General features: G+C 38.5%; 1 protein-coding gene across 1 annotated transcript; it reads left to right on the forward strand.

Annotated features, from left to right (window-relative positions):
- The first annotated feature begins 399 nt into the window (after positions 1-399).
- Positions 400-3,397, forward strand: GHITM (growth hormone inducible transmembrane protein). The gene is made up of 4 exons (XM_010081019.1): positions 400-506; positions 1,592-1,780; positions 2,347-2,518; positions 3,076-3,397. The coding sequence occupies exons 1-4, from the start codon at positions 422-424 to the stop codon at positions 3,161-3,163; spliced, it is 534 nt and encodes a 177-aa protein (XP_010079321.1). The 5' UTR covers positions 400-421; the 3' UTR covers positions 3,164-3,397.
- Positions 3,398-8,913: the final 5,516 nt, after the last annotated feature.

Genomic DNA, 8,913 nt, shown 5'->3' on the forward strand with positions numbered 1-8,913 from the left:
CCTTTGGTAGCAAAACCATGTGAACTGAGTATTGGCTTTGAGTGGAGAAACGTACAAGAAAAAAGTAAGGCTAACATTTTAGATACCTTAATGAGGATTATAGTAAGGAGCAGAACCATATGTTTTCCTTCTTTTATCTTACACAACTAAGAGATTGTTGCCATCTTACCACTAAGCTTGGGTTCCTAGGACACTGAGTAAAAGTATAATAGGAATTACTGCAAGCTAGGATCTGCAAAGGTTTGACTGTAACCTTACAGGAGTAAAATTGACAAACACTCCTGTTATGAAATAGGTTGTTCTTTACAGAATTACACTATTGACTTTCAGACTAGGAGGTTAGAACAAAGACCATACACCCTAGTGCTAACTTGAGTCTGTAATGCTGTTTTTGCAGGCAATAGGTGCAACTTTTGCAGCTATGATTGGTGCTGGAATGTTGGTCAGGTCTATATCCTATGAAGACAGTCCAGGAGCTAAACATTTGGCTTGGATGATGCATTCAGGTATGTGATTTCAGTGTTCATTGTAGAGATGTCTGTGCTTCAGTGTGACTGGATTCTTACTTTACGAAAACTTTTATTTTAAAGTAAATTTTTATATGCTGCTGTAGGAGAGTTAAGTTTTTTTATGAAAAAGACCAGTGAGAACTCCTGAATGTCAGGAAGATTTCTTAAGTGTCCTTAACATAAATCTAATATTTTTCATAATCTTCTGAAAGTCATGTTCAAGTTACACTTGAGATAACTATATTCCACATTGGGTAGAACTAATTTGTTTTATAGCTGCTTTGGTTTCGTGACTGCTTTCTGGCACTATAGCTTCTTTAAGCGCTGTTGCCTACACTTAGTATCCTTCAGCTGCACAGGGTAGGAAAGTATTTGAAAACTGACTAGAAAAAGGTATTAAACTGCAGCTTATTAGATACATGTTCCCATTAGGTATGTAAGCTGAGTCCAGACCAGTTTGTCACTAGTGATCCCCTCTTAAAATAGCAATGGCTATCATTTTTCAAAACTATTTTACCATCAATAATTTATAGTTCAGGAAATACACATGAATGTTAGGCTCTGGAATCATGTTTGCCTCTCAAGAGCCAAGAAGAAATTATGTTTATTTTAATGATTATTATTAATTTAAACAACCTAATTTGCTATTAATGGACTAGATAGAGGTCTCATACAAGACTCTAGCAAAAAGTCTGACTTACTTCCTTAACTAATTATTTACCAGAAATCTGTCCTGATTTTCAGTGTTGAGTGCTCCGATGGCTATTACGTAGTGGATTAGTCCATGCTAATTATCTCTTACCAGCTCTGTTTTGAACAAATCAATAGTTGTCTTTTAGTCTTTCTTCCAAAGACCAGGTCCCTGAAGTATTTTCCAGAGCTAGATAAAAGTGGGTCATGGAATTCAAGGTTGTCAGGTTTTTGTGCTCCCTTCTAGATAGGTGCGCAATCAAGTGCGTTGGTGTTCTGTCATGTAAGTAGATTAGTTTGAGCCATATTATCTGACTCGGGGGGGGGGGAATTGTTTTGGCAGTACCAGAACTGTTCCAAAACATACGGGTGTTTTGTTTTCCTTTGGCTAGGTGTCATGGGTGCAGTGGTGGCTCCTCTAGCCTTCTTGGGTGGTCCTTTGCTGATCAGAGCTGCCTGGTATACCGCTGGAATCGTCGGAGGACTATCAACTGTGGCCATGTGTGCTCCAAGTGAAAAATTTCTGAACATGGGAGGACCACTTGGAATAGGCTTAGGCTTTGTTCTTGCCTCTTCGATTGGTAAAATACTGTTTTATTACTGTCAGATAAAGTAGGTTATAAACTTAAGCTGCTGAGATGCAGCTCACGTTTAACTGCAGACTAGTCTGTCCACTTAAGATTTACCTTAAATGGCCCCTGCAGCTCTAGCACAGCAGAAAATACTCTGTTAAATTTGTTCTTGAAAACAAACATGAGGTTACAGTTCTGACAAGTGTTAATCTGACAAATCACCGATAGTAGTGGCTCCCATTTTTTGTTTGTAGGGAAGACAGTAAGCGTGATCTTAGTTCTTGATCTGCTTGTTCTTCTTCCGTAAGTGTTCCTAGGTGTTTTAGTTCTAGGGGCAGAAGTACTTTCACATGAAGAAAAGCACACAGGGCTCCCTAGAGTGCCGAGAATTGCTGGAGCAGGTTGCAATATGTGACATCTTTGGCTCCTGCAATAAAGCTCTTAAAAAGACACCACAAATTGAGAATTGAATACTCTTCGAAAAATTCGTGCTACAGTAACAGAAATTTTACCCAACTCAGAGTAGCAGATACAAATATTAGCTTGCTTTAATACTGTTGTACGCTCCTCTCCAGGATCCATGTTCTTGCCTCCTACTTCTGCTTTTGGTGCTGGCTTGTATTCGGTAGCTGTTTATGGTGGATTGGTACTCTTTGGCATGTTCCTGCTCTACGATACGCAGCATGTTATCAAGCGTGCAGAAACTCTTCCGTATTATGGAGTAAAAAAATATGATCCAATCAATGCGTAAGTATTCTGTGTTAACACAATGTCTATTTAAGAGTTTGCTTCAAGCTGTATCGAAGCACGCTTTAAAAACAGCCAGACCTTTTGTTTACTGTTCAAAAGTTGTATTGCTTTTAAATGTGAAGAATATTGGGTTTTAAAAACACAATGTGAAAATAGCTAGTGGAGTTGAAACTGAAGCCATCTGCCTGAAATGAGACAAACGGGATTGAATATGTGGTGTCACATGCTTCCAGTGGTACTTTCTAAAAACTATTTTTGTTTTCTAAAGCATTGCTGGGAGAATTTATAGCTGCTTTCTGAAAATATCTATCAATATTAGCTGAGACAAAAAACGTTAACTGTCTGTTAAGACTTCCATGAATAGTTCCTGCTGGCAGAGGTGGTAGAACAAAAACAGGGTTTTTTTTGACATATCAAGCACTGAGGACAATCATAGTTGGGTTTTGTTACAGGTGAGCTTCATGGAGTCTTTTAAAAATGAAATCTAATGGTGTGAAACACCAAATAATACTATTACTGTTCAACATTATTAACTTTAATTTCCTGTTTCCTAGGTGCATGGGGATCTACACAGATACACTGAACATCTTCATTCGGGTGGTCTCCATGCTTGCAGGTGGTGGAGGTGGCAGGAGAAAGTAAACCGAGACTTCTTCGCAGTTGTCTGTCAGCCTATCTAGTGCACATACTAAATAAAAATTCATGGTTACAAGCAGTTTTGCTGCAAGTCAGAAGTTTAAAGCATTTCAGCGTATTGTTTTAGTGCAATATGATTCAGACTTCATCTTCAGACACTTTCCAGCTCTGTTTAAAAATAGTGTGAACTTCCTCTAATTGTACATTATTTGGGACAAGTAAATTATTTTTAATACATGAGTAAAATAGTCTATCTGCTTTTCAATGGTTTTGACAGCAGTTCAACTCTTCCTTTTTTTTTACTGTTACTCCATAGTAAAGGAAGTAATTTCTAAACTGGTATCCCATATGCAGATGGGGACACAAGCTACTTCATGAAGTGCTTGTTGGGATGCATCAGTTTTGATTACATAAATGATATTTTAGTGATACATTAAGAAGAACTGAACAAATTGGATATGGCACTAAATGCAGTAATGACTTCTGCCTGGGTAGAAATTTCAAAAAGGTTTAAGGAGTTGTCAGAAGTGAATTGGATTTGACAAGGTGAGGTGACCAAAAAGTATAAAGGGGACATGATGAGAAAACTGTGGCATATGAACTTCAGTCTCTTCCTGGAGTACATGTGAGAACTGCTTGCTTTAATGTTGACGGGATATAATAGCTAGGTTCTTTTGATGCTAGATTTATTAGATTGTTAAATAGCAATAGAGGCATGTCTTTCTTCCAGTGACTAAATTTCAGTTTTGCGGATGAAGCACTGTCATTCAGAAGAGCTCCTAGTGCTCATCTCTTACAAGCTTGTACAATTGATACAGAAAGAGGGAATTGAGGATGGCCTGCTGTAAACCCAAGTATCGTAAATTTCCCATACTGTTGTATGCTTTAGTTTGTTTCTGACTCTTATCCAAATTGTTATGTTTAGCTTGATCTAAAAGAAATGTTCCCTCTCAGTGAAATTGATTTAACATTAAGAAATTTATACTTACTGAACTCTATTGCTATAAAAGGGGATATCTTGGGCACAAGAAAGTTTTGAGCCAATGTCAACAACTCAGACTTTCAATTTCTGCTAAATATGCTATGTTTATGTATTGACTTATGGAACAATAAAATTCTATCCTCACAAGTTGATTACTCTCACTTCCCTTGTGTTCACAGAAATATTTTGGTACTCCTGCACTAATAACTTGGGGGAGTGTACCGTAAATATTTTTTTTACTACAGTTTCCTTTGTAAGAGAGTGCATATTCCTCTGTAAAAAAAAAAAAATCCAGAAAGATGATTGCCGGTTTCACTGGCTAGCATCTTTTTGGAGATCTTTCCCATATGGAAGATGGTCATCTATGCTTGTTTCAAGTGGTTCAGTTAGTGTAAGCTGTTGGCTACTGACTTGCAGCCAGTGCTGCATTTATGTCAGTCATATACTGCAGTATTTTTAGTCTCCTCAGTCATAAACAGTGGACTGTGAAGACCCTTGTTGTAACTCCTTTGTACCCAAAGATTATACGGTGCTATCTAGTTCCTGGCACTATTACAGCTGAAGGAAAATCTGTAGTACTTAGATGGAAAAAAATCTCTGGATCGTGTCCAGTGTAAGTAGCCTGTTTAGAGGGTTTTCTCTCTTTAAGCAGTTTCATATGCTTAATCAGTTTCTACATACTGTTGCTGTAGCTGAACGTAGCAGTGTGCTTGACCTAAAATTCTGAAATCTGCAGGGATTCTAACAAAATTCTAATATTTGTGTCTGTATTAGAAGAAAACTTGGGCAAAAACTCCTTATTTCTAGATTTTGAGGAAAAAGTTTCAGAGGCTGAATGAAGCAAGAGAAGGATCCTGGATTGTTTGAAACAGTAAGGTGTAGAACACAACACCCTACCTGAAGTGTTTGCATGGAAAGTGAGACCAACAGAAAGGTCTAACAGCCTTTTAAGAAAAAACAGGCCAAATAGAGCCTGAGGAAGCATGAGCACTCGTTTTTGCTCAGTCTTCTGAAAAGATGTGGCCTGACTCCTGAGAATGAGATTGTATCAGTAGGAAAATACTTGGTGCTATCTGGTTTGGGTCTCCAAAAAGGGAAAAACAAGATTAAGAACAGTTCCTTTACATTTGAAGTTCTAAGTGAAGAATTAAGATTTTTCTTAATTAAGACAGCTTTTATTTGGGGAGGGATGAAAATCTGAAATGTGTTAAGTTTGATAGGCACAAGAACAGGTGCCCATTTTTTTTCAGGGAAAGCATCTGTCTGAGAGCTGGTGCTGGCTTAGTGTCAGGCTACTCTCTTGGAATGCAGACAGACAACTAGGAAAACTTTCTAGAACTAAAAAAAGTGTTCAGATTTATCAGTATAACCTATTGGGGTGATGTTACTGTAAGCAATTTGTTTTGAGGTTTTTTTCCTTAATTGAGAGTTCTAATTGCAAAACCTGAGAGATTCTTTTAAGTAGGTATTAGGGTCCATTAAGTATGTCTTCCTCGCCAGCTTTGAGACCACATACAGCTGAGGAAGAACAACTTTTTTGATCTTCTAAACACAGAGTGCTTTAAGAAGGAAATCAGATGCTTTAGATCCTGAATTTGAGCCCTGTAAAAGTAACACTTTGGTTAGAACCTCTTAATGCCCTGTTTTATACGCTTCTGTAAACTAGGAAGGGAAAATGGTGGTTATTAGAAGGGTGTGAAGTCACAGAAATACAAAACTAGCTGAAGAATAGAGTTTAATTTATTTTCTTGAATAAAGAATGTTATTTTGTTGACTTTATTTTGCCCTTTCACTAGGGGGCTCTTGTACACCATGTTTTTGACAGTTGGCTATAAAGTCGTAAGAGGTTCTTTTTTTCCTCTTTTGGTGCATTGTTGGGTCAGGTCAAAGAGGGCTATATGTATTCCCTTAGTGACTTTTAGTAAAGATCCTTATTACAGAATTTTGCTGGGTGTTTTTAAATACTTTTAAGGGAAGTGAGAGAAATCGGTCACAAAATCAAGCAAAATCAGATTATTTCATGGTTTCTTCTTTCAAGTAAATAAACTCGTATTTAAGGAAAACACAGTTTTCATGTTTTCAACTAAGACTTTAAAAGTTTAGGATTGTTTAGTGAGAAGAAGCTTAAGCAGACACTTAACTGACAACGAACACAGGAGAAATGCATATTTCTGTAAAGCATAGCAAGAAAATAAAGGAATCATAAGTTTCATTAGCCAGAAACAGGACCATATTAAAATCATGATAAAATAGCGTAGAACCCAGGAACACAATTCAATGGGGAAAATTTCAGAACTTGCCACAGGTTAATAGGGGTTGTGATTAGTTCTCTTGAAGTCTTCAAGTTGCTTTTGGATCTTATGCTGTAGTGTAGTGGTTACTGAGAGCAATGTTTTGGTAGAAATTATGGAGGAGGTTGGGCTGGATGGTCAAGTTACAGCCTTTTTTAGGCTTGAGATGTAAAAGTCTATTTAGTAATTACACGGTAGGGGCACTTGAGAGTCTGTTTCATCAGCTCATTGAACAAGTCTGTCTGACAAACATTTTATTCACTTGGACTGCAGTTGTGTCCTTGAATTACAAGGGAAGAAAGTGGGGGTGAGGTGGAAAAGGTTTTCTGTTTTTTGTTTTGTTTGTTTTACAGGCAGTAAAATTGAGAATGTACAGTTTGGTAGATGGAGAGGATTCCGTGTAGTATATGCAGAAGACATGGGTTAAAAACTAAGGGCTCCCTCAGGTCCTACCTGTGGTTCGGGGAATTAGATAAATTTCATTGTAAATGCCACCTAAGATACAGTAGGAAAAGTGGGAAGGCAGAAAATATTCATAAGCAAACTGGAAACAGAAGACTAGAAAACTGCAGGCTGTAGTTTTATTTGCTGTATTAGAGGCAGTAATGACAACATCTGGGATATAGTAACTAGCAAAGACCAGAATGAAGAACAAGACTGAGATTATTTCTCCCACAGTTTGTGGTGAATTGATAATCACTTAGGAGACTGTCCTGGACCCAGGTTTAAAACTTCTTTCACAGATCTTTTTCAGCAAGTGTCTTGCCACTCCTCAGTTTGTGTCCTGCAAGTAAAGCCTCTGCAGAGCTGGCAGCTGACGTGCCTGTGAGTCATGTGTGGTGTTCTTGGTCTCTAAGCTCCGTGCGTTCACTCTTCTGGATAGCCTTGCTTTATTAAGGTGGAGCTTGTAGCTGTATTTATTTTGCTTGTTTTTAACATCCTTCCCGCAGGCAGTGCAGTGAAGATGATAAGTCCCCTTTCTCCTTGGTTTCTTACGTGATTTCTGTTCTCTCTCTAGTCTGCCAAGGCCTTAGATATGATGAGGGTCAGTGTATCTGATAGCTGTAAGCTTCTAAACAAAGAGCATACTGATATGAGGCAAGGCTTCAGTCCAAAAACATTTACACTGGATGCAGTGCTAAAAGTGTGCTATGTGTGAGAGAAACATTCTCTTCTTGTGGTAGTCCAGCCCTCCAGTTCAAACAAGATGTGGTTTAGGAAACCTTTTTTGACAGCTAATCTGCCAGAGCTCACACCTCTGTGACAGGGTGATGAGAGGAGCTGTGTAACCATCTCGTTATGGAAGCAGATCTGTTCCCACTCTGTGTCACTTCTTCCTCCAGAGTGGGGGAAAAAAAAAACACAGGTGCCTAGACAGGGAGTGTTATCCCTCTTGCCATTTACCATGGCTCTAGAAGATTCGTTCTTCTTTCACTCTCAGCTGCTGCTTGAGAAAGCACTTTTCCTTTGCTTTTTCCTTCCTGCAGAAAAATGATGGAAGAACAGAAGACACTATCGGGTCTTTCATACAAAATAACTAGGCTGGTTGCCCAATGCTTCGTTCCAGAAAAAATGGTATGAGGAAATGAAGTAGTACAACGACAGATGTCTGGGCAGGTATCTCGCTCTTCTTTTTCCTGAATAGTTAAGGCATTTAATTCAGCTGGCAGGCCTCCAAAGCAGAAAATACAGTGCAGCTGTCAGGCTCTAGAGCTTCTGGAAAGATTTTGTGATTGATGTGCATGTTGATCTCTGTCTTAAAAACACCGATAAATCTGTCTGTACTGATCTGACAGGAGGTGGTTTCAGGGATAGCAGAGGGAGTTTGTCCTTCCAGGTGGGTATAAATGCTGTTACTTAGCCACTGTGGCCTCTTTCTGGTTCTTCTGTACATTGTGGATACACTGATTATTTAACACAAAATAAGTTGGTAGTATGAAGTCCAGAAGTTGAGCTAAGGCATTTAGATGCTAAGGCTTTCTGCATTTATACAATCTCTTCTATACTTTCTTCTCTTCTTTGTGCCAGCTCCTACAGAGAGACATTTGTCTGAGAAGAATGTTCCATCATTTGATTTAGTGTCAGCTACTTGTGACAGCTTGCATGAGCTAAAATCCCATGATCCCGTTCTCTGGGCACCATTTCAATGCAATGAGCATGGGCTGTCCCCCAAAGCTTTTCTGGTCACATATGGTTGTATTTATGTGACTAGGAAGGAGCTGGGAGGAAAAACACATACTTCATCAACAATGGTTGTATTTTCAGCTAGAAATTTGTTGGGATAGAACTCTGATGAAGCTTTTATTGAGAGGCCACAATTTAACATAAATTATAGGAGAGTAAGCTTTTAACATTTAGCTCAGCCTGTATTTCTTCTCATTCCCTCGGGGCTCAAATATAATTTGCAAACATAGCTGGAATTTTTTTTCCCTATGTTTTCTTGGGTGGGGAGAGGAATCCGATAAGTTACTCTTGCGCTTACA

The sequence above is a fragment of the Pterocles gutturalis genome, unplaced genomic scaffold (assembly GCF_000699245.1).
Source record: "Pterocles gutturalis isolate BGI_N339 unplaced genomic scaffold, ASM69924v1 scaffold17846, whole genome shotgun sequence".
Lineage (NCBI taxonomy): Eukaryota > Metazoa > Chordata > Aves > Pterocliformes > Pteroclidae > Pterocles > Pterocles gutturalis.

What these genes read in the sequence shown, in the direction of transcription:
- GHITM (XM_010081019.1), top strand. Translation starts at nt 422, where the DNA reads ATGATTGGTGCTGGAATGTTGGTCAGGTCTATATCCTATGAAGACAGT. An exon ending in GGCTTGGATGATGCATTCAG is followed by an intron (nt 507 to 1,591) that starts GTATGTGATTTC and finishes TCCTTTGGCTAG; the next exon opens with GTGTCATGGGTGCAGTGGTG. An exon ending in AAATATGATCCAATCAATGC is followed by an intron (nt 2,519 to 3,075) that starts GTAAGTATTCTG and finishes CCTGTTTCCTAG; the next exon opens with GTGCATGGGGATCTACACAG.